The sequence below is a fragment of the Carex rostrata genome, chromosome 9, assembly GCF_964058835.1.
Source record: "Carex rostrata chromosome 9, lpCarRost1.2, whole genome shotgun sequence".
NCBI lineage: Eukaryota > Viridiplantae > Streptophyta > Magnoliopsida > Poales > Cyperaceae > Carex > Carex rostrata.
In genome coordinates, this window is record NC_135926.1 from 11,291,035 (window position 1) to 11,318,005 (window position 26,971).

Here is a 26,971-nt window from a genome sequence, read left to right on the forward strand (position 1 = left end):
GGGTCGGCAAGGTTAAAAATTTATGATTCAGAAATAATTTGGGTATAATTGAAAAATGATTTGGAATTATCCGGATTAGAAATCTCAGTCATGCAAGAGAGCAAAAAAAAATGTTCTAGGAAAAAAATGTAAATAATTTGGAAAATTTGGAAAAAAATCGTAAAATTTGCGAATTATTCGGGTTTAATTCGGTCAAAGTTCGGTCAACCGAATAGTTTGATGTTCAGTTCGGCATCACCCAAAAAACAAATTATTTGAATATAATTTGCGAATCTTGTGACTATGATTTGACGTGTTAAGACGGTGTATTGCATATGGATATAGCAAGAGGACACTTAGGACATATTCATAATTTTTGTCTAGTTAGAACAATAAAATATATAGCTAATCGATCGGGTTCAAGTTTATTTAATTTTGTATATTTTCAATTCTCAGATCAGAAAAATTAGGGTCAATTCAATCAATATTTTTGCATACTTATAATTGCAACCCAATCATATATTATTAACATTTAATATAGCAATTTTCTGATTAAAAAATTATGATTAGTTCTGAACACTAGCAGCAACTGATTTACATAGTCGGAGGAGAGCTGAATGAAAGAGAGGAGAGCGCGTCACCGTTTGCATCTTTTTTCAAAAGCTCAAAAACACATACTCTCTATTTTTTTTTTTTTTTCAAAACATGCCGTTGTGCGTCGTAACCAATTTAAATTTTCACATTTTGTGTTGTGTCGTGATCAAAATTATGAGAATGATCACGATATACGTTTGGTCATTTTGATCACTTAAATATAGTCACTTTTGAAGTATTTTTTTTTTAATTATGTTATGTAAGGAAGAAAAAAAAAATATAAAAATGAATAAGTTATAAACAGTATCATGAGTCAATTGAGTTAAACCACAGTCACCTATAAAATGACATGGTACAAGTAATTAATGGTAAACCACAGTCACCTATAAAATATAACTTAAGAGGCTTCATCTCTATATATATACACACTTCCCTTTCCAAATATTGCTTCATCCATCACCACCAGACACCAGTTACCAGTAGCAAGCTGAGTAAAACAACAAAGCGCATATATATATATATAGACAGAATTAATGTCAAGGGATACCTTGGTGTTCGGACAGATAATAGGAGATGTGCTACCCTCGTTTAACCCATCAGTATCCCTCAGGGTAATGTACAACAACCGGCAAGTGTTCACCGGCATCGATCTTAAGCCATCTGCTGCTGTCAACAAACCAGCAGTTGAGATTGGTGGCAATGATCTTCGTGTCTTCTATACACTTGTAATTTGACCTCCAACATTTATTTATTTATTTATTTATATATTTATCATGCATGAATTATTTCAACTAGCAGTTATAGCATACTACAGTACTGTTGCCATGCATAGAGTTTCCAAATGATATACACTAATGATATTAATTATCAGTTTTTTAAACCATATGATATTCTTTCTTATTTGTAAGATAATTATTATATATACTTGGCATGTTTATGTGATTCTAATTTATGAAGAAATATATTCGGTTATCATCTTTTCTACTTCATATCATATAACCAGACTTTGCTATATATGAAATGATAACATCCAGAGATATATATATATATATATATATATATAGAGTAATGCTACGCTACTTCGTGAATTAAAAGGGTTGTTTTAATTCGCGCTCATATCTCTAGTTTTGAAGGCCAAATATTCGATCCAAACCGTTAGATGTTTAATCTATATTAAAATGTGCTTGGAGACCAAATTTTATATTTTTTGGAATATTTTTACTATTTATTAAGATGGTTTGAAAATCGCTGTTTTTTAATGGTGCAGAATTTCAATAAAAACAGCAATTTTCAAACCATCTTAATAAATAGTAAAAAAATTCCAAAAAATGTGAAATTTGGTCTCCAATCACATTTTAATATAGATTAAACATCTAACGTTTGGATCGAATATTTGGCCTTCAAAACTAGAGATATGAGCGCGAATTAAAACAACCCTTTTAATTCGCGAAGTAGCGTAGCATTACTCATATATATATATATATATATATATATATATATATATATATATATATATATATATATATATATAGTGTTGTTCTTTGCTATTTAAATCTTAATTTATTTATTACTGATATCAAGCAACCTCACTTATTTTCTAATATATTAATATCTATTTTTTTTTGCTTCTCTAATTTTATAACCTAGGTCATGGTCGATCCAGATGCTCCAAACCCTAGCAACCCCACTTTAAAGGAATACTTGCACTGGTAAAATACTACTTCCTTGATAATTTGTTCTTTTCATCTGGTTTATGGAGTTATCAAATAGTGCTCAAGAATTTCTCTGTTTTAAAAATGAAGAGTAGCTTCGTAAGTTATCTATATATGAATGAATGAATGGTGCGTATTCCTGGCTAGCTTTATGTCAACCAGACTTTCAGATTATAAAAATCAACATACAAAATTTTCATAGTCAGAATGTGAGCCAATTTTACAGTATCAATGATATTTTATTCTAAATTATATAAAAAAAACCATACATACATACATATAAAAAAAATTTAAGAAAAAAATGTAGGTCAATTGACCCCATTCAATCAATACGCGCGTATCCGCCTCTGACGTGTACTGTTAAGAATAAATATGTCACACCTGTATTTAATTTGAATTATATGAATATTGAGGAATATTAACAAAGTTTTTCTTTTATGTAGGTTGGTGACAGATATTCCGGCCACAACTGATGTAAGCTTTGGTGAGTATATATACAACTTATTGTTAGGCAAAATAAACAATAATATAAAATAAAATGATCATGAGCGAAGTGCAAATTGCCAAGTTATATATGATGGGTTATATTAAAAAATAAAATTAAAAATATTACAAACTTTCTCCAGATATGTTGCGCTTTCTGGTCTCCTTTTTGTGAGAATAAAAACATGATAAAGATATACTGATGATAATGCTATTTTAACTTTATACAAATGCATAGACAATATTAAAGTAAAAAAAAAAATTACTTGTACGTAATTACATGAAACTAGCTAGCTAATTAAAACAATTCTTTTAATATCATTAACAAAATAACAGATCAATTAATGTCAGAACTTCCATACAGAAGTCGATCGGCATTTTAATCAAGTTTGAAATGTTGGGTTATTAATTAAATATAGACCAATTTCATAATTATGAACTCTGTTAGGATACAAAATCAAGTTCTTCATAAAGATATAAAATATTGTACCTGTTTCATTAAAAAGAAAACACTATATGTTAATTTCTCTTAGACATAAACTCTAACAAATAATTGTTACTCCTGAGTAATAATTATGTATTGAAATCTGAATGAATTAAGATCCCTCATAGATATTAACTAGTTAGATGACTTGACCTTTAACTGTTACTTAAAATAATTATGTATTGCATATCTAACAGGACGAGAGCTTGTGTTCTACGAGAGCCCTCAGCCACAGTTTGGCATCCATCGGATGGTTTTTGCGTTGTTCCAACAAATTGGAAGGCAGACGGTGAGTGCGCCGCCGGTGCGTTCCAGATTCAACACTAAGGATTTCGCATTGCACCACAACTTGGGTGCCCCAGTGGCAGCTGCTTTCTTTAATTGTCAGAGGGAAGGAGGCACTGGTGGAAGAAGGCTGAGTTAAATTAATATATAGCTAGCAATCAAGCTTAATTAAGTGTGATCACATGGCTATATGCTATTATATTATGTTTATGCTTTAAGCTAACTAGTTTAAGGAGAGCATTCCACTATAATATATATATATAGAGAGAGTTGGGCTATGGTAAGTTGTGAAGTAAGAGACTTGTTTTACTTCACACTCATATTTACTATATTGGAACTTCAAAGAGATGATCTGAACTGCTCAACATAATCTCCATATTGAAATGTGCTAGGAGACTGAATTTTACATTTTTTTGAAAATTATTTACTAATTTTTTATAATATTTCAAAATCACTGTTTTTTATGGTCCATAATCCATTCAAAAACAACGGTTTTCTACCTATTTAAAAAAATTAGTAATTTTTTTTCAAAAAAAAATATAAAATTTGATCTCCAAGCACATTTCAATATGAATATCATGTTTAGCAGTTTGAATCGACTATTTGGTCTTTGCAATTGGAGATATGAGTGTGAAGTAAAATAAGATAATTACTTCACAACTCATCATAGACCATATGTGTGTGTGTGTATAATGAATAATCAATGCCATTAATATGTGACTTATTTTGGATGTATTTTTTTTTATTGATTTTTATCTTCCCTATTTTATTTTATTTTATTTTATTTTTCACTGTCTTTAGAAGAATATTTTTATTTGTTCACGAAAAAATCATGCCTCCACGTCATACCTGTCCACCCGCTATATATTTACCTAAGAATTTGTCTGGTTAATATAATATTTCATTAATTATTAACAATTAACTAATTAAATATTAAGTAATTAAAGTTAGTTATTTAACTAATTGCTGAATATCGTCGTCAAACGAATTCGTCAATAATATAGCAATTCATAACTTTAAAATCGTTCTAAGTAAGAAAATTGTGTTGTTAAAATGTTTACATTTGAAAATATCTATGGTGGAGAGGTTAGGTGTATACTACAAGAATTTGTGAGTATCTGTGAGGATAAAAGTGCTAGTGAATATTTTTATCGGTAATAGTGATACATTCAAAATAATAATTTTTGTCGCTTATCTCAACAATAGTTATTTTTTTGTCCTCGAGAATATCTTCATATTCTTGTGTGACTGCCCACACACGATAAATATGCATGCATCAATGCTTAAATTGATGCTGTATATAACAAAATTAGGTAAAACTAACAACTTCTATAAAAAAAAAAGGTTATGGCTCTCCTAGTTTTTTTTTTTAAAAAAAAAAAAGCATCATCAAATTCTAAATTTTGTGTATATATCATATACAATAAGGTAAACCGGCCATATATATACCTACTTTTCATAATTTTGTGATGTTTTTTTGAAAAAAAAATCGATCGCCTAGCTTACGGTGGACCATTAAACGTGGAAAACAACATATATTGAAGAAATTTTTAATGAATATATCTACCAATGGTTGTTCGGCTCCAGATATATATGGAGCATCTTATTGCATGGAAGTGACGGAACCAAATTATTGGAATCAATAGTATACTAGTTATGTTTTGTATACAGCAGTACAGAAAACTTGCGGTTAGCTAGGTTGATTAATCAGTTGATTAGTTGTTGGCGGTGATCAAAACTATTATAAATTTTCTCGACTAATTGAACGATTATTTTCGAATTATGACTGATTATTCTCGATTATTTTTAATTAATCGTTTGACAGTATCTTGTCAGTTCGATGACCGCATACCTTTACTTACAACACTGGTAATTCACTGCTGACATCTGTCATGAAAACAGAGGAATTTAAAATGAAATAATAAAAAAGTTATTTCTTGCCATGTGAAACACATGAGAAAAATCACTTGGTGGTGAAATGTTAGCTAGTCCTCCTATCATTGGATAAAGTTTGTGTATGTCACCAATATTCTTCTTTCGGAAACCAACAAGTCATATATCATTGGATAAAGTTTGTGTATATGTCACCAATATTCTTCTTTCGAAAACCAACAAGTCATATGAAATTTAGATTGGATTTCATATATTCTCCATTGGTTTACAACAAGTCACAAAGTTACTTTTTTTTTTTTTTTATAAAAGTGACAATCCATCTGTTTCATTAGAAATAAAATAATTCATATAAAATTGATAAAACTAAAAGTGATAAAAAAATTTCAAGATGTGAAGCACCAAAAGAATATCTAAAATTAATATAATAAAACATACAAGGCAAAACATATATATTGCCAAGATAACTAAGTAATAAGAATACTAAGACAAAATAACCACAATACAAAGTACAAACAAATCACAGAGCAATACATACTAATCATCCCTAACAATAAAACGAGAAGTAGAGACACTAACAAAATAAGAACTCAAATCAATAATAGATGGATCAGCCATAAAAGTAGCATCAATAGCATCATACTTGTCTCCTTCATATCTATTTCTCATTATATATTCATATATATTTTCCATTCATTAGGAGGTAGCATGATAAAGACAGTGTTGTAAATAGTGGTATGCGGTCGTCGGACGAACGGGGTACTGCCAAGCGATTAATTGGTATGTGGCTGATTAATCGGAATTATACGGATGATTTAACATTTTTATTAAATTTATGTATATATATCAAGGTTCTAAATAGCATCTATCGCGTCATAGCGGGAAGCATACAAAAAAAGCTATAGCGAATAGCGAAAGCTATGCTACATAGCATTTTTTTATTTTTATAAAAATTATATCATATATTTGTACTAAATATCAACATTATCTAAGTCTCATAGAACAATAAATAATATCAAATTGATTAAAAAATTATAATATTCATATTGAACCAATACAAAGTCCAAATTGCGACTCAAAATATCCATAGTAATACTAATATCATAAACTATCGATCTTTTTCTATTCAAAATATATTCAGCATCATGACATAATCTATCTTTTTCTATTTAAATTTCAAAATAACTTAGACATCACGGCATAATTAATTATCTTAATCTATTCAAAATATTCAAACTACTATATAGTAAGTATCATTTTGTTACTTCAAGAAATATCTTAATATATTCAATCTAAGCCTTTATTTAAAGTCCATATAAATTGAAAAGAAAAAAAAAACAGCTCATGTTGCATAGCTCGCCGTAACTTCCTTATTTTGATTTCGTTTGTTGCATCTCTCATTAAATATTTAATATTTTAATATAAAACTTAGTACGTCAATTGCAAAAAAAAAAATCACGGTTAAAATCCAATCTCAGCCTTTATTTAAAGCTCATATAAATTGAAAAAACAAAACAGCTCATGTTGCACAGCGGGCGCTATTTGCGCTACACGCTATGCGCTATAGTGGACCACTATAGCGCCCGTAGCTCAAATAGCGCGTTATTATGCCATAGCTTAGCGTTTATGGTCCAAAAACGCTATAGAGCGCTATTTAGAACACTGATATATATCATAATTTATTAAAAATAATTTATTTAACTCATTAAATTATCAAATAAACTTAATTTAACTTAGTTCCATTATTATAACATGACATTATGTTTATATTTTCTTAATTAACGCATAAAAATTTTCATGTGTAGGTAACACATTTATTTAATGAAAAATAAATTCAAGAATTAAGCATTTCAAATACTAATAACATATTATTTGAAAGAAATAAAACATTTCAACATAAAATCACTAAATTTAGTTTATGATAGCAACTTAGTTTCATAAATGAACATATTGTTCTAATTGAAAAAATTACATCTGTAAGTAAGGAAAATATATGGTATATAAATAACAGAAGAATTAATCAATTTCAAAGTAAGCAAGAAGGAAAAACATATAAAAAAAATATTGGATGTATGTCCAAGCACAAATAAAACTACAAAACATAATTTATAAAACTTATTATCACACACTATCATAGAGAAAAAAAAAAGTCAATGTGAAAAATAAATATTTACTAGAATAAATAGAAATAAACGGGAATAAACAGATGATTAAATGGATGATTAAACGGTAAAATGGCCGATTAATCGTTTTCATTCTCAAACATGCATCCGTTAAGTGTATTTATAACGGTTTGACCGCCGTTAACGATTAAACGGCCGTTAAGACCGTTTTTTACAACATTGGATAAAGCTACTTGTCTCCTTCATATCTATTTCTCATCATTAGATAGACAAATAGTTCACACCTCAAATTCAGAAGGAAAAAATATAGAAAAAAATTATACTTAACAAAACGAAATGAAAAACATAAAACTATTAATTTAATTCAATTATAGATAATAAAATATAAGTAATGTTAATTCCTCATATTTTAATAATGAGATTTCTGAAACAAAGCTTAATTTTCGCCCTTCTTTGTATCAATAAATAGAAAGAATTGACATTAGTTCATGAGTCATGATAAGAATTGTATTTTGTATAAATATGGAATAAAAAAATAAAGAAAGATTCTTCATTACTGATGCCAACCATATTACATGCTTTTAATCAACCAAAGAAGAGATTTCTCATACTGTAGTAATCAAAGCAGGCATAATGCTGACCGCATACATCACCCCCGAATGGGCACCGGACACGTCGGTCACGCAAAAGTTGAGATATCTCAGAGGTTAGAACTCCAGAAGGATTCAGAGTCGTCTCACCTTTCAATTGGATTGCACAAAAACATGTGGGACCCACCAAGGCAGTCACGTGTTCGCCTGTGATATTTTTTTGGGTAAACTACGGGAATTTTTTTAATTTGATCTTGTCTATGTTCCTTACTCGTTACACATGGGTTTGCACGGTTGCTGCCACATAAAATTCTATTTTAAATTTGTCACTTTAAATATTTAATGACTAAAATGCCCTCTGCTCTCTCTCTCGCCATCTAGCATCCTCTTTCTCTCCTCTCTCTGTATTCAAACTCTGCTATTTAATCTTTTGAGCAAATACTATCAAGCTGGTAAAGCAATACCAGCAACAAATAGCTTAGAATTGGAGACAGGCTGGGAACAGAGAAAGCGCAACTACTGGAGAAGCGGTGCATGAGACTCTATGAATCCAAGCGTATTCACATACGGAAGCATCTTTCTACTTCTATCTTTTAGCCTTTATATAACTATCTGTTTTACACAAAAATGTAAAATAGGCATGAAATATATAGGGATTCAAAAGAAGGAAAGCAAGGAAACTAACCAATATCTTCAGCTAGGCATTTCTACAAACACATGAAGTGCATGAATGTTCTGCCGTAATCAGCATGTACATAAGCGCAGTTCTGAGTTCTATACTCGAACCTGATTTTAAACAAATCGGTGGTTACTGTGCGAGAGAAGGTGGTGGCGTTATGTACTGGCCGGTGGGACCAACTGGTATCTCTCTCTAGTCGCTGACAAAACGAAACCTATGGAGGGAGAAAAGGAACAACAATTCTGAGTAGAGAGCGAGAGAGCAGAGGGTATTTTAGTAATTAAATATTTGGAGTAGTAAAATTAAAAATTAACTAAGTTTAGAGTGGCATTAGAATGATTTCTAATTCTGAGGTGACAAAAAACTAATTTTTTCTTTAAAATAATGGAGAAAATTCAGAGAGGAGAGAGGAATTCTAATTGTCTATCGGCTTGAAATATGAATTCTAATTGTTAGTGTACATTTAATTGATGAGCATTTGTGTTCTAAATTTTTAATTTTCAAATTTATTTAAGATCACGGGCTTTTTTTTTGTGAAAGGATGGGTCAAGCTCTTCCATTTCTCATAAATCCAAACAAGTACTTAGATTTTGAAATTTATGATTTCTCATATGAAAAACATTGCGTTAATTAATTAAGCTAGATATAGTTCAAGTAAAATTAATTGTTGAAAAATAATTTTTTGATGCATTTATCTTTTAACAGAAACTCCTTGATCGCATGGCAAACAAACATCAGAACAAAAAAAGGTTCCAAACCTCATAGCATCTCAACTAGATCAAAATCTACAGTTTGAACTGTTTTTGAAATTAAACTGAAAAATCATTTTTGACAAACTTGACTTGTACTAGTTTTACTAACATATTATTTTCACAAAGACAAAAATATTATAATCAATCAGATGACTTGAGAAAACATGCAATCTGAGCAGTAGCTCCGTAGCACAGACAGAGTTAGACACTACTCTATGTTATTGGATTATTCTCTATATTAAGATAAAATAATTGAAACCAAAAGGGGATGTAGCTCAGATGGTAGAGCGCTCGCTTAGCATGCGAGAGGTACGGGGATCGATACCCCGCATCTCCATTTCTTGTTTTTTTATATAGTCTGCAACTTATCAGATTCCCTATTGAGAAAAAATAAAAAGACACGGGGTATTTATATTTGTTCTACTACTGCTTTACGGAACTTGGAACCATGTGGCGAGCCCCGGTGCAAACTTTTTTCTCGTCTAAATTAATTTTGATTCGTGTTCAAATGATTTAGATTCGGATCTGAATAGTGCAAATACCATTGAGTTCTCCATTTCATTATCCATAACATAAAATAAAATAATAAAATTAAGAGGGGGTCCTTCTCTCCAGAAAAGTACAGTGACAAATGAATTATTTATGTTCGGTTTGACGAGTTCAAAAATTCGTGATTCAGAAATAATTCAGGTATAATTTGGAGATGATTCAGAATTATCCAGATCAGATATCTCAGTCCTGCAAGATAACAAAAACAAACAAAAAATATTGTTATGAAAAAAATTCGCAAATAATTCGTAAAATTTGGGAAAAGTTTGTAAAATTCGTGAATTATTCGGGTTGAATTCGGTTAACCAAATAATTCAGCGTTCGGTTCGGCATCACAAAAAAAAAACGAATTATTTAGTTTAATTCGCGAATCTTGTGACTATGAAGAAAAGGAGCTTAAGTGAATAGTTCGATACAGTGTATCCATACACACTATCTATACAAATTGACCACAGATAATCTTCTTTTGTTTTTCCGACCGTTGTAAGTGGAATAATTTCGAATTCCAATTTCCTAATTTTCATGACCGTTTGGAAACTATTTACCATTTAATATATCCAACCTGGCACCTTCCAAACACGGGTCCCACAGTCCCAAACATTTTCATAACTCTCGGCGCACCATGAGCCGGAGGCTTAGATCCTCCCATCAATAACCAACACAGCACATCTCAAACAGTCAAAACTTCTCTTCTTCCCTCTTTCACCGTTTCAATTTCTCTCTTTCTTCAAAATGGTTTCTAAAACCCCAACTAAATGCGCAACCAAACCCTCACCATCCCCCAAATCAAAGCCAAAATCCGTCAGGCCGCACCACCTCCACCGGAAGAAAACCTCCTCGCCTCTTAACTCCTTAGCCACTGCCGGCTGCTCGTCCATCAATGCCTCAATCAGATCGTGCCGTCGCCGCCTCGTCAAGCTCTTCTCACACCTTATTGTTAAAAAACAGCGTGGAGGGTTTCACCGCCTCAAAAACCCTTCAAGTTCCCCTTCTCCACCAGTTCCTGTAGCAAAATGGATCGCGCCTCCTAACCTGAGCTTGCCACCGACTTGTAAGAAGACTTTGTTTTTGGATTTGGATGAGACATTAGTGCACTCGAAAACGGATCCGCCTCCTGAGAAGTATGATTTCATGGTGTACCCAATAATTGGGGGAAGGGTTATACCGTTTTACGTGCTCAAGCGACCGGGAATCGATGAATTGCTTCGTGCTGCAGCTGGTGCCTCTTTTGAAGTTGTTGTATTTACTGCTGGTAATTGCTTTTGTTTATTTGATGAATTAATTTATTACTATATTTGCTTATCTGAGCAATGGTAGTTAACGTGTTTCGGTTTCGGCCTGGTTTAAAATTTAAATTACCAGTATTGTTTGAAGTTCTCTACCTTCAATTGTTTGATTTAGTTTCTAACTACCTTTATAAAATAGCATGTTTTTTGTTTTGTGTATGGCCTGGAATTCAAATTCAGACCACAATAGCTGACAGCATTTTGACATTTGAGTAAAAATATGGGGTACCTTTGGTCCTAAATTATGACAAGTTTTGTGTTTTCAAGTTCAAGATAAAACTGTAATATCTAATTAAATCAATTCAGGTTTGGAGTCCTATGCATCACAAGTGCTAGACAACCTAGACCCAACCGGAGAAATAATCAAGCATCGTTTGTATAGGGACTCATGTCGAGAGACAGAACCAGGTCGGTTTGTGAAGGATTTGGCTTTGACAGGAAGGGGTCTGGATCAGGTGGTTATCCTAGATGACAATCCGAATGCATATGCATTGCAACCAGACAATGCTATACCAGTAAAACCATTTGTGGACAATTTGGGGGATGCGGAGCTAAGGAAGGTGTCGAGATTTTTCGAGTTGGCTGGATTGTTTGAGGACCTGAGAGATGCAGTCAGATGCTATATCTCTGATTTTGGTGATGATCTTGGTACCTCAGTTTGATGTTTGGTTATATTTTGGTCATGATGAACTGGCAAAGTTTCATTCAAACTTGGTCATGATGAACTGGCAAAATTGACAGACTAAGATGGAATTACTTTTTCCATTGGAGTTATTTGAAATTTGTTTATTTGTTTAAATGATAGTTCAATATGTGAGAAATAGTACCTGGTTTTGCTATTTTAGGAACAATATTTGGTGCAATTTGAAAATAATTTTTCCATTTTTTTTTTCCTATTATTGCTTTGTTCTATGCTTGTTCAAGAAATATATGGAGAGGAGCATTTTTCATTAATATGCCAGTGCCAGGTGAGATATTCTTGAAAATGAACATGAATTTTTAATGCATTTGTTGGAACATATTGCTTACGCAATGCAATTAATGAATTGTACATCTCAATATGTTTCAACATGTTCATGCAAAAATCTGGCACAACACAACACGTGCCAAGTGCATATGCCAAACACATGATATGTGCATATGCCAAACACATGATATGTGCCTAGTATATATTTTTTATTGCTCTATTTACCTTTTTAGTTTGCTTAAAATTTGTATAAACTATAAAATGTGAAAACGTTGAAAAGGAGAAAATTAAAAATTGTAATTAATTAATTGCACCACACCAATCATATGACTTTTTAAATTTTGTAATCATAATATAGTTTCTATATTTTCTAAACTTTTCCTATTTTTCCACTTTTTTTTTCAAGAGAATATCCATTTTGGACCGTCAAATTCAATATCCAAGGCCCAATCTAGCACATCAAACAAAATCGTAAAAAATATTTCCAGTCAAAATCGTAAAAAATATTCACATAAAAGGAAAAGCACTCAGAAAATAATCATAAAAAATATTTACAGTGAATATTTCACAGTTAATTAAATTTACTGCAAGTTCTTATTATTACCATAGTCTAAGAAATATATAATAGAAAATAAAAATACGACGAGTGCTAATAGTTCTCATCGACTATTCTGAAAATGCTAATAATGTAACATTTGGTTTCCAAACACATTTTAATATGAAGATTACGTTGAACAGTTCAAATTAACTACTTTTATTTAAAAGTGATTCAAAAATAATTAGCAAAAAAATCAAACCAGAAACATTCTTAAAGCAAATATATTTTAAAAAAATTACAGAAGAACTCTTCAATCAAACATTATTTATTTCTAATCAAATTACTCAAATTAAATAAAGATATTTTTTTAAAGAGGAATTTGAGCATCAATACAAATCAGATAATGTGAGACAATCATATTAAAACCCATTTGATGATCGATGCAATCCAACTCCAAATTGTATGAACCACATGACATGTCCCTATGATTAACAAATTCCATTTGGAGTCAAAACTTCATTTTTTTTTTTTTTACTATATTATCCTTTTCGTCAAAACTTACCACAATAAAATCCTAATTTTAATTTTTTTTAAAATCTTTATCCATATCCGTACCCAGTAAATTTACGAAAAATAAATCTTACATGTATCCGTCTTATCGGATATAGTACGGATCGAGTAAACGGATAAAATGGTGCCATTGACACCCCTAATTGAATACCATTTTGAGATGATATTAAAGTTTACCAAACATGTACAACAATACTATTTACAAATCTGAACCACACAGGGAAATATTCATAAGATTCAAATTAATCAATAACTAAACCTCCCTGCTATCTACTTCTACAAACTATAGATCATGAAAAAAAAGAGCATATTTTTTAACAGTACCCCTATGCCATCCTGAATTATTGTCTGTTTATGATGTTTTTCAGTGATTCTGAGATAGTAGAATTGAGAGAAAATTATGTATATTATTTGCTGAGTTGTTACACTGGGTATTTATATGGTCAAAAGTGAAAAAGAGTTGTTGGAAGGAAAAGTAACGGTAACTTTTCTAAAAAAGGAAAAAGGTTGAATAACTTTATAATTAGTTGCTCCCTTTATTGCCTTTATTTAGCCTATGATGAATTATACCCTAAAAAGGGTCCTCTGAGGCTAATTGAGTTCCTAATCCTATTTATTATTTTCAACACTAATTTTATTTATTTTCAACACCCCCCCTCAAGTTAGGCGTGTAAATATCAATTAACCCTAACTTGTCTATATTTTGTTAAAATGGTCTAGGATCTAAACCCTTCGTAAATACATCCGCTAATTGGTCTCCACTTCTTACAAATGGAGTTTCAATTTCTTTTGATTGAATCTTCTCTCTAATGAAATGGCAATCAACTTCAATGTGTTTAGTTCTCTCATGAAACACCGGGTTGGATGCTATATGCCGAGCTGATTGATTGTCGCAAAACATTTGCATTGGCAATTGAACTTGAATTCCAACATCCGAAAGTAGTTGTTTGATCCATGTTAATTCACTTGCGGTAGATGCCATGGCACGATATTCCGCTTCGGCACTTGATCTCACCACCACATTTTGTTTCTTGCTTTTCCATGTGACTAAATTTCCGAATACAAAGGTGCAAAAGCCGGTTGTCGATTTTCTATCGAAGCTTCCGGCCCAATCTGCATCGGAATAGCCACACACTTCATTAGAATTATTGCATTTCATAAAAATTCCCTTGCCGGGAGTTCCTTTTAAATATTTTAATATTCTATCAATGGCCTCTAAGTGTGGTGTCCTTGGATTATGCATGAATTTGCTAATTTGACTTACGTAATATAAAATATCCGGACGAATTACCGTAAGATAAATTAATTTTCCTACAAGTCGTTGGAATTGGTTTATGTCTTCTAATGATTCACCATCCTCGGTATTTAGTTTGTATTTTCCATCTATTGGTATGGAGGCCGGTTTACTACCCAATTTACCGGTTTCTTCTAACAAATCTAAGGTGTATTTCCTTTGCGAGATAAATAGACCTTGAATTGAATATGCTATTTCTATTCCCAAAAAATATTTTAAATAACCTAAATCTTTGATATCAAACTTTTCTTTTAATTGCAATTTTATTCTTTTAATTTCTTCTTGATTATTTCCGGTGATTATAAGATCGTCAACATATACTAATACAATAGTAGTGTTAGTACCTATAATTTTAACAAATAAGGAATGATCGGCATTACTCATATTAAAATTACAAGAAATTAAATAAGAGCTTAGTTTTTCATACCATGCCCTTGGAGATTGCTTTAATCCATAAATTGACTTGTTTAACTTGCAAACCAAGCTTTTATCATCTCCTTTTTCATGGCCGGGTGGTAAATTCATGTATACCTCTTCTTCAAGAGTTCCTTGAAGGAAGGCATTCTTGACATCCATTTGGTATATTTTCCAATTTTGATTTACCGCAATTGAGAATAAAATTTGTACGGTATTCATTTTGGCAACGGGTGCAAACGTCTCATAGTAATCTATACCGTACGTTTGTGTGTATCCTTTGGCCACCAAGCGGGCCTTGTACCGTTCTATGGTACCATTACTATTATATTTAATTTTATATACCCATTTACACCATACGGGTTTTTTATTTTGTGGTAATTGTACGATTACCCATGTTTCATTTTTTTCAAGAGCTTTTAGCTCTTCTTTCATAGCTTTGATCCAAACCGGGTTATTAATGGCTTCAAGATAATCATTTGGTTCTTGTTTTTTTTCAATTGAGGTCAAGAAGGCTTTATGGTTGGAGGAGACATTACCATACGAAATAAAATTTTGTATTGGATATTGTACCTTGTATGTTATAAAATCTCTTAGCCTTGTTGGAGGATTCTTTGTTCGGACGAACCTTCTCAAAGATGTTTCTTCTATATTTTGACCTTCTTCACTTGATGAAATTTCTTCTAATTCCTCCTCATTTTCATTTTCACTTTCATTTTCATTTTCATTTTCATTTTCATTTGTGGTTCCAATTTCAATTGGTCTTACCTCTTCTATCAATGGATTGGATTGGGGTAAAATATTCTCTTCCAAAGACTCTATAATAGGCTCCTCATGTATTTTTTCTTTGTAATATGGCTCATTTTCTATGAAAGTTACATCTCTTGAAATGTATAATTTTTTGTTCTTAGGGTCATAGCATTTGTATCCCTTTTTTGTGATGAATAACCCAAAAAAATAATCTTAATTGAGGTGTGATCCAACTTGTCTTGTTTATTATTTTTATGTACATAGCATGTACAACCAAAAAATTTTAAATGCTCAATATTAAGTTTTCTTTGGTAAAGAATTTCTAATGGGCTTTTTGTATTCTAAGTTAACACTTGGCAATCTATTTATTAAATATGTAGCGGTAAGAACGGCATCCGACCAATAAGTTTTTGGAACATTATTTTGAAATAAGAGTACTCTAGTCATTTCAAGTAAATGTCTATTTTTCCTCTCGGAAACACCATTTTGTTGAGGTGTGTAAACACATGTTGTTTGATGTGAAATTATTTTTTCTTTAAAGAATTTTGAAAAATTTTGATTTACAAATTCCGTTCCATTATCGGATCTAAAAATCTTAAGTTTTGCTTCATATTGATTTTCTATGAATTTATAAAAAATCTAAGAATTGTGAGAACACTTCACTTTTATCTTTCAATAAATATAACCAAGTTATTTTAGAGAAATCATCAATAAATATGACAAAATATTTATATCCATTATAAGAGTTAATTGGAGCAGGTCCCCATACATCCGAGTGGACTAAATCAAATGGTTTCCCGCTTTTACAACTTGATAATTTAAAAGGCAATCTAGTATGCTTTCCTAGCTTACAAGTTTCACAATTGCTATTATCTATTTTTGAAAAATTAAAAACATTCTTTAAAATCTTGTCGGAAGGATGCCCAATTCTTCTATGCCAAAGTACACTTAATTCTTCCTTTTTGGTAGTATTGAGATTGAATTTTTCTTCATTCAAATAATAAAGCCCATTTTCTAGAAATCCTTCACCAATCATAATCTTGGTTATCCGATCCTGAAAAATCACATTTTTTGTCAAAAAAATGAGTTCACAATTTAACTCATTTGTGATTTTACTAATGGATAATAAATTGGATGAGCAATTTTTTAAATACAAAACATTTGAAATTATTTTTGAAAAAATAATTATTGAGTCTTCTCCAATAATTTCCATTTTATCACCATTTGCCACAGTTACAAATTTTTTGGTTTCGTATTTCCTAAAAGAGGATAATAAATTTCTATTTCCGGTCATGTGATCTGTGGCACCCGATTCCAATATCCATTTAGAATTATTTGAAAAATAAGTTAAATTTGTAACACAAACCATACCAGAGGTCTTGTGTTTTTCCTGTTTTTGATCTAGCAACACGGAGAGCTGCTGGAGCAAATGCCTCATGGGATCCCGTGAGTCTGAAGCTGAGGCAATTTCAGCGGACGGTCCAGATCCAGCGGCTCTTCCTTCTCCATCCGCTAAAAGCCCTCTCTTCTCTCTTTCGCCCAAGCCCCGTTCCCAGCCGCCTCTTTCCCCTTTTCGATCTCCGGCTCCACCTTTCTTGTGCCACTTGGGTCGGAGGTGAGGGTAGAGGTACCAGCACTGGTCCCTGCGATGTCCCTCTCTTCGGCAATGATCGCACCTTACCGGCGCTTGGTCTCCTCTTACCTCCGACCTGTGGTTAGGGTTTGGTCTTGCCATTACTGAGAATGCCTTGGTTTCAGTTTTTTCGGGGGATTGCACCACCATGACAGCCCTTCTTGTTTCTTCCCTATCTACCATGGCTGCCACCTCATCTGGGGTTGGTAATTCGGGTAGTAACAGAATTTGAGACCTCACTGCCTCATATGTGGAATCAAGGCTTGCTAGGAACTGAAAAATGTCATCTTGCTCTTCTCGCTTTTGGATTTCAGCGAGGTCAGTTGTGGGAGGTCGATATACCCTAAGTTCATCTTTCTTCTTTTGAAGGTAACCGTATAATTCCATTGTTGGTTGCCCTTGTTGCTGTTTTGCTTGTTGGTAATCACGTTGAATTTGGTAGATATGTGAGTAATTTTTTCTATGGCCATATAGTTGTTCGGCTCTTTGCCATATTTCTAATGCCGTATCTTTAAACGAGAGCAACTCAGATACCTTTGGTTCAATTGTTGCCAATAACCAAGTGATGACGGTATGATCGCTCACTTTCCATCTTGCTAGTGTTCTCTTTTCGGGTTCAGTTGGTGGATTTGATTGTTTAGGAGCCTTGTTTTCAGGATCTATATGCTCACTCTTTTCTCGGCCACTTAAGGAGAAAATTACTTGCCTTGCCCACACATGGTAATTTCTGCATCTAGCATTACCCCTGTGAGTTTCTCGTGACTTTGTGACATTGTGATTTTCTGTTTACAGCTACTGGTGCTGTTACTGGTATTGATTTACAGCTGCTTGTGCTGTTGCGAGAATTTTGATTTCGAAAATTCTGATTTACAGCTCCTTGTGCTGTTGCTGATTTTTCTCTCTTGAGTCGGGATTTTAATCCTGCTCTGATACCATGATGTTTTTCAGTGATTCTGAGATAGTAGAATTGAGAGAAAATAATGTATATTATTTGCTGAGTTGTTACACTGGGTATTTATATGGTCAAAAGTGAAAAAGAGCTGTTGGAAGGAAAAGTAACGGTAACTTTTCTAAAAAAGGAAAAAGGTTGAGTAATCTTATAATTAGTTGCTCCCTTTATTGCCTTTATTTAGCCTATGATGAATTATACCCTAAAAAGGGTCCTCTGAGGCTAATTGAGTTCCTAATCTTATTTATTATTTTCAACACTAATTTTATTTATTTTCAACAGTTTAATTATATCAAACTTTAGGCATTGCAGCATGTTGGAAATCCATAACATAATACATGCTGGTCCACATGTTTGATGTTCAGTAGAGGCATGATCCATGTAGTTATTGAAACATTCCAAATTTTTTGCTACTTAATTCCCTTTCCATTTATATAATGATAGTTAAGTCTTAAGCAGAGTACCCCCATTAAAGTTAAAACATTCAACTTCATTTGAGAAAATAGGAGGAACGAAAGAAAATGCAAACCATTTTTTGTAAGGACACCATGATTCCAATTGGAGGGAATAGTTGAACTTTTGAACAAACAATATTAAAAAAAAAAATACTTAAACATTTTCTTTTCATAATTGCCAACAATTTTCCTAATTGTTCCCCAACCTTGAAAAGCTATGTTTGCATTTGCATTTTATTATTATTTTTATTATAATTGTTGCCATGTAAAGTCTCTTATGCAGATGAGGGAGGCAGATCAAATGGGAATTGAACGTAGGACAATAGCCTCAATGGAAAGTCCGGGCCCGAACCCAAGGAGCATACCAAATTGGAACCCATCGCCTGTCGTAGCCTTTCCTTCACTAATTGATTTCTTTCTCATCTCATTCATTATAAATAATACCGTTGGACTCGACAAGTTCCCAACATCGGTTAGTACCTTCCTTGTCATGTCGAACTTGTCTTTCTCCAATGCAAGTTTCTCCTCGACCATTTTTAAAATTTTAGGACCTCCTGGGTGCACAATCCAAAATAGAGAATTTAAATCGGTAATACCTAATGGCTTTAATACTTCCTCAACACAACCTCCGATATTTTCGGAGATGTGCTTTGGTATTGAAGGTGCCAATGTGACGAGGTTTCCGACTTCCCTAGGTACCATTGCAAGTGCTTCCATAGAATTTAAAATCATGGTTTCTCTAGTAGAGATGAGCTCATAGAGCGGGCGCTCAACTTCTTAATCGGGATCTGCACCAACAATCACGGCAGCAGACCCATCGCCAAATAAAACTTGAGAAACGAGGTCATCGGGGTGAGATTCAGAAGGCCCACGGAACCCATGAATAATGTATTCGGAAGTCACCACAAGAACACGTGCACCGCGATTGTTCTCAGCAAGGTCCTTTGCTATACGCAGCGAAGTTGCACCGCCATGACATCCTTGGTAGTAAAGCATGACGCGCCTAACATTTGTAGGGAGGCCGAGTAGGTGCACAAGCCGAACATCAGCGCCTGGACACTCAGCACCGCTATTCGTGCAAAAGATGAGGTGGGTAATCTTGGACACAGGTTGGCCCCATTCCTTGATGGCCATTGTTGCTGCCTCTTTTGCAAGCTTTGCTACTTCCTCTGATACAATCTCCCATCGGGCATCTAGAGATGGTGCCGAGTGGTCGGCAATATTTGGATACTTCTTTAAAATTTCTTCGTCATTCGCCATCAAGCCCATATATCGCTGCTTAATGGTTGTGCTTTTACCTACAATTAATCAATATATGATGTAACTTGGTAAGGTATTTCGTTGTGGTGGTCTCAATCCTATAATATTCTGATTTCTGAGGAAAATATTTGTGGTACTTCAATAATATTTTTTTTTTATATTTGAATTGGCACAATAATATGAAACGCACTCCATTTCAATAGTAAAAGAATGGACAAAGGACAGTACTAATTCACTGACCAAATTTTTGTTTGTGGTTATGGTCTGAGTGAATTGGATAAAATGATCAAATTGAATAGAAAAGACAATTTGGGGAAATGATCTTACATATTCTGGTCATCTTCTCCTTAAGCTCTGTGGCCCCGTTCGGCAAGATGGATTAAGAGGTGAAGGATTAAGAGCTTAAGGAACGCTAAGGAACTCACGTTCGGCAAGTAAAAGATTAAGATGAAAGAAGGATTATACATTAAAAAAAATTATTATATTATGTGATAAGAGTCAAAAACCAATATACCCCCATCCTGTATTGTTATATATTGTTATATAGATAACATCAATTTATTTAATATTTTTTGCAATATAAATTAAATTAAACCTAAAACAAAATTGATGAAAATTAAACAAATTTCATGACATTACCGAATAAAACCTAACAACAGCTCAGTAAGCTAAGAAATACATTCTTGTTTCTTATGTAGCCGCTCAAAATCATTTTTTCCTCAGAAATAACAAAAAATAAAAAGAAAAGAAACTGATATTATTTAAAGCTTATTTACAGCCCAGAAAAGATAACAATAATGCATCTTTCACAAATTTATCAAAGCCTCATCTTCACAGCTCGAAAAAAATAAAATTAACCAAAGTTCAATATAATACTTGTCGATACAGAATAAAAGTTAACAAATTTTACTGCTCATTACAATTATAATTAGTATTGATTTGCTTCTGTTAATGCGAAAATTAATTTACAAATCATATTCCTATTTACTCACTATTTCACCAATTCATAATTGAATCCATTCAGGATAAAAATTTCCACCGAATAAAAATGCAACTCCTTCATAATGTTAGTTTGTAATAATCTAGAAGTCAATAATACGATAAATTAATCATAAAGCTTTGTTCATGAATTGAATGTTTATTTATATATCATTTTGTTGCCTTGAGTATTATTGAAATTATGGATCATTTTGAGTTCATGACTGAAATTGTGAAACTCCATAATAAGGAACATGGTATTTGACAGACCCTGAATGAAACATTAAATAGAATTGTGTTCGTGTCATTTATGTTTTCATTCAGTGTCAAAGTTATACAGTATGAGGTATTTATCGTTCCCACTAAGAAATATATATGAGTAAGTGTTATCTAACGCTGTCCGTAAAAAGCAGCCATAACGGTAGCATTTCCATATATATAATTTAGCTGAGGAAGTGATAGTCTGCCAAGAATACTACTTGTCCCTCGTATCTCTATACGAGCTATAGCATCACTGGGCCCCTTGATAGAGTTAGATTATCTGCATGTGGTATAATTACAAGAGTAATTATATTTGATAATCTACTCAAGATCAAGAAAAGATACAGTTACCAAGGATGACACACATCTACCTTGAAACTGATCTGATAGCTATGAGACAGAAGAACTGACACAAGTAAATTGTTTACTGGATCGTGATATTGTACAGTACAGCATCATCTGTGTAATTGGATGGTCATGATGTGTTGCCAGACGCCACCCATGATTATAGAAGTTAAAACAGTTTTAACTCTGTTTACCAACATAACACAGATCCTATTGGGTCACACCATATAGGAGCTACTCGGAGAATCTTACTGATTAATTATAAATTGATTATAATTAATATTAAGATGGTTATAATTAATTATACATGATATAATTAAATTATAAATGTCATTTAGAATGACAAGCAGAAACAACAGTTAATTTATAAACGTACACATTACGTTGTATAAAAGTTACCGAACAACAACTGAAAAGAAATATAATTGTATATGACAATTATATATATTTGATTTGGATTTTAATTTGTTAATTATGGGTTTGAATTATGGATTTAAAAGTCCAAAATAATCAAAGCCTTAATTAAAATTAAAAGCCCAAAAGTCAAAGCCTAACACTATTCATGCCTTAATGGACCAAAGGTAAAATGGTCTTTTTACCTTGGTGCCGACTTCCCATGTGTTGACATGTGTCATGTGAGGTGGCAAGGGTATTTTGGTCATTTCACATGATAAAAGGATGAGGTGTCAAGGCTTTTGGTAAATAGATTTGTTTTGAGGGGTATTTCGGTCTTTTGCGAACCTCCTCAAAACTCTATAAATAGAGGGGTAGGGGTAGAGAGAAAGACTTACTAATTCACGTGTTAATCTGATTACTTCGTTAATCGGTTTTTCTCTCTTCGTTGATTTCGGTTATTTCGAGATTAGGAAATAATATATTTTGTGTAATCCTGCGGTTTAGCTTTTAAGCAAAACCGAGTTACATCGGGACACAAATATATTTATTTCATCATTTTCTCGGTGAATAGTGTTTCTGCAGAATTCCGCGGTTTACGGTATTTCTGGCAGAAGAAGTAAATCGCTCTCCGGTTAGTCCTGGTGGATAACCAATAGAGGTATCACACGTGTGATACTGCGAGTCGATTCCATCCCTGGTGAGGCTCTACTCGCTCGGTCTGCATTCCAACTGAGATTTGGAATCAAGGTATAAATTGTTATATTAATCTATTTAATTTGTAAATAGATTTAATGCTTTAGGAAATCAATTATGGAGTAGATCTGTAAATAGGATTAAACGAATCTTCTTGATTCATTTAATCCGTAGCTTAAGTTAGATGTAAAAATTTTTGTTTTACTCTTTCCGCAGCTTAAGCTAATTAAATGGGTTAGAACCGTTCCACAAAACCCTACACATAAACCATACCAATGATCAAACAAATTATTTGTACTAGTGGTACCAAATACCATAACCTTAACAAAGTCTCATTTGAATAAAACAAATATTAGAAAACAAATATTATCATATCAATAATATGAGATTCTGAATAAAACAGTTTGAAAGAAAATATAAAACTGCAACACTGTTAACTATGCAAGTATGAAAAATATAAATAATTAGAACATTCAATGTATAAATAAAGTGAACACTTGAAAAAGGAAAAAAAAAAGTTAAACGAAATTCATAGAACAAAGTGTCCAGCACAATTCAGTGAGACAAAATGTAATCCATATTAGATATTAAACCAAAAAAATATGATATCACTAGAGACACATATTGACATATTCAATAATATCTAATTTCTACGCTCTCTTGGATTCCTTACACGGCTTGGCATATTATCCCACAATTTATTTCTAATGCTCGTTCGAAGTAAGTCTCCAAGCTGTGTTTCGTTGAGACCAGTGGTAATTCCGGATTGTTCAACATCTTCATCACCATCTTCCTCGCTTATTGCCCGCTCCTCATCCAAGAAAATATCAGTTTATGTTTCAATCTCATTTTGACGTTTGATGAAATTATGTAAAATACAACATGCAAACACAATTAGTGCTTGCTTTCTGTATTTGTAAGGGTGCATTATTCTAAGAATCTTGAATCTCATTTTTAATACTCCAAAAGTTCTCTCAACAACATTTCGAAGTTGGGCATGGCGATGGTTGAATAAATCTTCTGTTGTTTGGTACCGGTTTGATGTAGATAATTGTTGAAATTGTGCCAAATGATATATGTGGCCACGATATGGGCAAAGCAAACTACCTGTATTTGCATAACCTGAGTCAGCAAGGTAATATCTACCTAAGGAACGATGAAACCACCATCATTTAATGCTGAACGCAAGACCCTGATGTTTGCAGCTGAACCCTCCAATCCGACTGACACGTAAACAAAATACATGTCAAAGTCAACTGCAGCCATGACATTTTGAGAAACAAAACCCTTTCTATTGATGTGTCTTCTTCGCTTCTTTTTCTTTACGAAAGCGGGTATGTGAGTACCATCAATAGCGCCCAAGGCACCCTAAATTAATAATAACAAATATTTATACAATGTTTTGAATATCTCTAGATTGTAATAAATATTTATAAATTATTCAAAATGGCAGTACCTTAAATGGAGAGAATTTTGTGTGTTCCCCGACACAAGAATGTTTTGGTGCATTGGCTTCGGGCAACTTGATGTAATCGCTCTTCATCTCAATGATGCTCCATAAAACATCATTGAATGTTCGATAGACAGTATCCAAAGAACGTTGAAAATGATAGCTAACACCTCTCATATTTGAGGCATGCCCAACTATATGCAAGAACATACCGACTTGTTCTTCTATTGTTACCTCATCAATATTAACAATACATTTTGCTAATATTGTATCACAAAGGATAAGAAACTTGGTTTTGGTCATTCGTAAATAATCATAAGGTACTTCCGGCGTTGCATTAAGTATGATGTTTATATATTCAACACCCGACATTCTCTTATCTTGATCTTGTGTGGAAGATGACGATGAAACTCCAAATATGGTACTTGGAAGTATATTATTTATAAAAATCCATGATTCATCATTATCATCCAAAATCTTCATAAGCTCCTCAAAATTGAAATTATCAGAAACAAAACAAATAAAATTATAAGTTGTATAATAAATATATTAGAACAAATGAAATTATCCATATTATCCAAGAGTTGGTATTTTGTGACTTGTTCTTATGCCCTTTTCTGGTTCTTTTTGAAATCCCTCATTTTACCCTTTCTCTGTGCTAATTGGTATGTGCTTTGCTTGGTTCCAGTACCATGTAGTGGCTGTGAATGCAAGGTATAAGATTCAAATTGTTGTTTCCTTGTCAAGAACAAAATTCAATTGCATATACAATCAAGCTTATTTCGTTACATTCTAAATATATTGCAAATTAGAGAAAAAACTATACCATACTCTTACTGGTACGGTATTGATTTTGACCGGTACAATTAAGTCGGAGACAGAAAATTACTTTCAAATATCCAACACATGCATTCACTTATATGGACAATTACTTCCAAATATCCAACATAGACTTTTTTTTTTTGAGAAAGAAACTGGGGTCACGCCCCTGTTTGATTACTGGTAAAAAGTTACAATAGGTTTGTAACGTAATTGGAAATAAAAAACAATTCGCTCAACGCAGTTGAGTTATAAAAACAGTAAGTGCAGGAAAACCCAAATACAGAAAATAATCTCCCTTCCTATGAAAGAAATGGAGATTAATAAAATAAAAAGAGAAAGAATAAAACAGCAAAGATCATTTTGCTCTCTAGTTCTTGTAAGCCTATAATCTCACGCTGTTTGTGAACTCCATTTGTTGTTTTATCTCTAGTGCCAGCTGATCCATTGTTCTACTCGTGTCAGTAAATACCTCAGAATAAATGATTCTCAAGAAAGATGCCAACAAAAGAAAAAATACCTCTGAATAAATGAGATGTCAATAGAGAGATCGTCTCGAGGATTAAGGTTTTGTGCTAAGGAAGGTATCTTAATCCTGTCAAAGGAACAGCTGTTCGGACGGATTAACGTGGATTAAGGGTCTAAGGAGCGTTAAGGAAGCTAAATCCTACCCAGCCGAACAGGCACTGTAAGATGCTCGCTATTGGTAAGCCGGAAGTACATGTCGGGATATGTATCATGAGGAACACAGACTGGTGGGAGTGCCGTGCCGATTGCTAGAACAGTGGCAAGGCCTTGTGACCTCTGTGATTGCACAAACTGCTCCATTCAGTTGGATATATACTACTGAGAAAATATATCTATAAAGGAAAAGTGTTTGGGAAACTGTTTGGATATCTGCATAATCTTACTGAGAATGCAGCCTTAAATAGGGATAGATTGAAAGTAGTAGAACGTTCTACATGGTAACAATTTGATATCGTCTTGTACAAAGCGTTTTGATTAAATTATCAATGAAGAAAGATGTACTGTTTCATCTCATGACTCATGCTGTTTGGTTGGTTGAAAGTGCTTGATTTTAAATGAACTATTATTATATTCTCAATTATAAATTATATTGGTCAACTTAATTAAAATTGTTTATAAGGCAACTCGAGTTTTTTTAATATTTGCTTAGCATTCAATATGTTGTGGAGAACATCATTAGCCAGTGAAACACTACTTAAATTGAAGAAATAATAAACCTAGTGACTTCAACAAACTCAAAGCTTCCTAAATTTTTTTCTCCTTTATTTTAGTAGGCGATTACTTTAAGCTTTGATTAGTTGAAAATTCCAGGTAATCTTCCCTTCATTGTTATGTGTACCAATAAATTTTCTTTAATTGAACAGCATATCTTGCACAAGATTTCTTGCGGAGCCTTCTGTGTTGTCTTGTGTGTTAAAAATAGCCGATTTAAACTAAGAAAACCTAGAACATCATTTCTTTGTCTTATGCGAATCTCGATATAATCGGACTGACAAAAACAGCACGCTGGACAACTGGCACTGAAAATGTAATATTTGATATCGAAACCATTTACTATGTATAGTGTATATTGGGTTGTATTCTGAATCAATATTTTCGTGTTTAAAGATATAATAATTAATTCAAACAGTTCAATATGATTATCATGTGAAATTGCTATAGATCAAAATTTCATTTTTAAAAATATTTTACAATTTTTTAAGATAAATAGAAAATTACTTCATTTAAAGATTGATCATTCAAAAATTAAAAGTAGTGATTTTCTA

General features: G+C 32.6%; 2 protein-coding genes, 1 non-coding gene and 1 pseudogene across 3 annotated transcripts; 3 read left to right on the plus strand and 1 right to left on the minus strand.

Moving 5' to 3' along the window:
- Nucleotides 1-1,022: 1,022 nt before the first annotated feature.
- On the plus strand, nt 1,023-4,277 carry LOC144559443 (protein HEADING DATE 3A-like). Its single transcript, XM_078308466.1, has 4 exons — nt 1,023-1,298; nt 2,221-2,282; nt 2,729-2,769; nt 3,450-4,277. Exons 1-4 carry the CDS (start codon nt 1,107-1,109, stop codon nt 3,674-3,676), a joined length of 522 nt encoding a protein of 173 aa, XP_078164592.1. The 5' UTR covers nt 1,023-1,106; the 3' UTR covers nt 3,677-4,277.
- A 5,558-nt stretch (nt 4,278-9,835) lies between these two features.
- TRNAA-AGC (transfer RNA alanine (anticodon AGC)) lies at nt 9,836-9,908 on the plus strand. The gene has a single exon. It is a non-coding gene; the product is annotated as a tRNA-Ala (tRNA).
- An 890-nt stretch (nt 9,909-10,798) lies between these two features.
- On the plus strand, nt 10,799-12,120 carry LOC144559486 (uncharacterized). Its single transcript, XM_078308509.1, has 2 exons — nt 10,799-11,372; nt 11,713-12,120. Exons 1-2 carry the CDS (start codon nt 10,853-10,855, stop codon nt 12,066-12,068), a joined length of 876 nt encoding a protein of 291 aa, XP_078164635.1. The 5' UTR covers nt 10,799-10,852; the 3' UTR covers nt 12,069-12,120.
- A 7,152-nt stretch (nt 12,121-19,272) lies between these two features.
- On the minus strand, nt 19,273-26,006 carry LOC144559589 (stilbene synthase 1-like; annotated as a pseudogene).
- Nucleotides 26,007-26,971: the final 965 nt, after the last annotated feature.

Bases quoted from the DNA above. Each gene is read 5' to 3' on its own strand.
- LOC144559443 (XM_078308466.1), top strand. From the start codon at position 1,107: ATGTCAAGGGATACCTTGGTGTTCGGACAGATAATAGGAGATGTGCTA. The intron at 1,299-2,220 runs GTAATTTGACCT...TTTATAACCTAG, and splicing joins TTCGTGTCTTCTATACACTT to GTCATGGTCGATCCAGATGC. The intron at 2,283-2,728 runs GTAAAATACTAC...TCTTTTATGTAG, and splicing joins TTAAAGGAATACTTGCACTG to GTTGGTGACAGATATTCCGG.
- LOC144559486 (XM_078308509.1), top strand. From the start codon at position 10,853: ATGGTTTCTAAAACCCCAACTAAATGCGCAACCAAACCCTCACCATCC. The intron at 11,373-11,712 runs GTAATTGCTTTT...AAATCAATTCAG, and splicing joins AGTTGTTGTATTTACTGCTG to GTTTGGAGTCCTATGCATCA.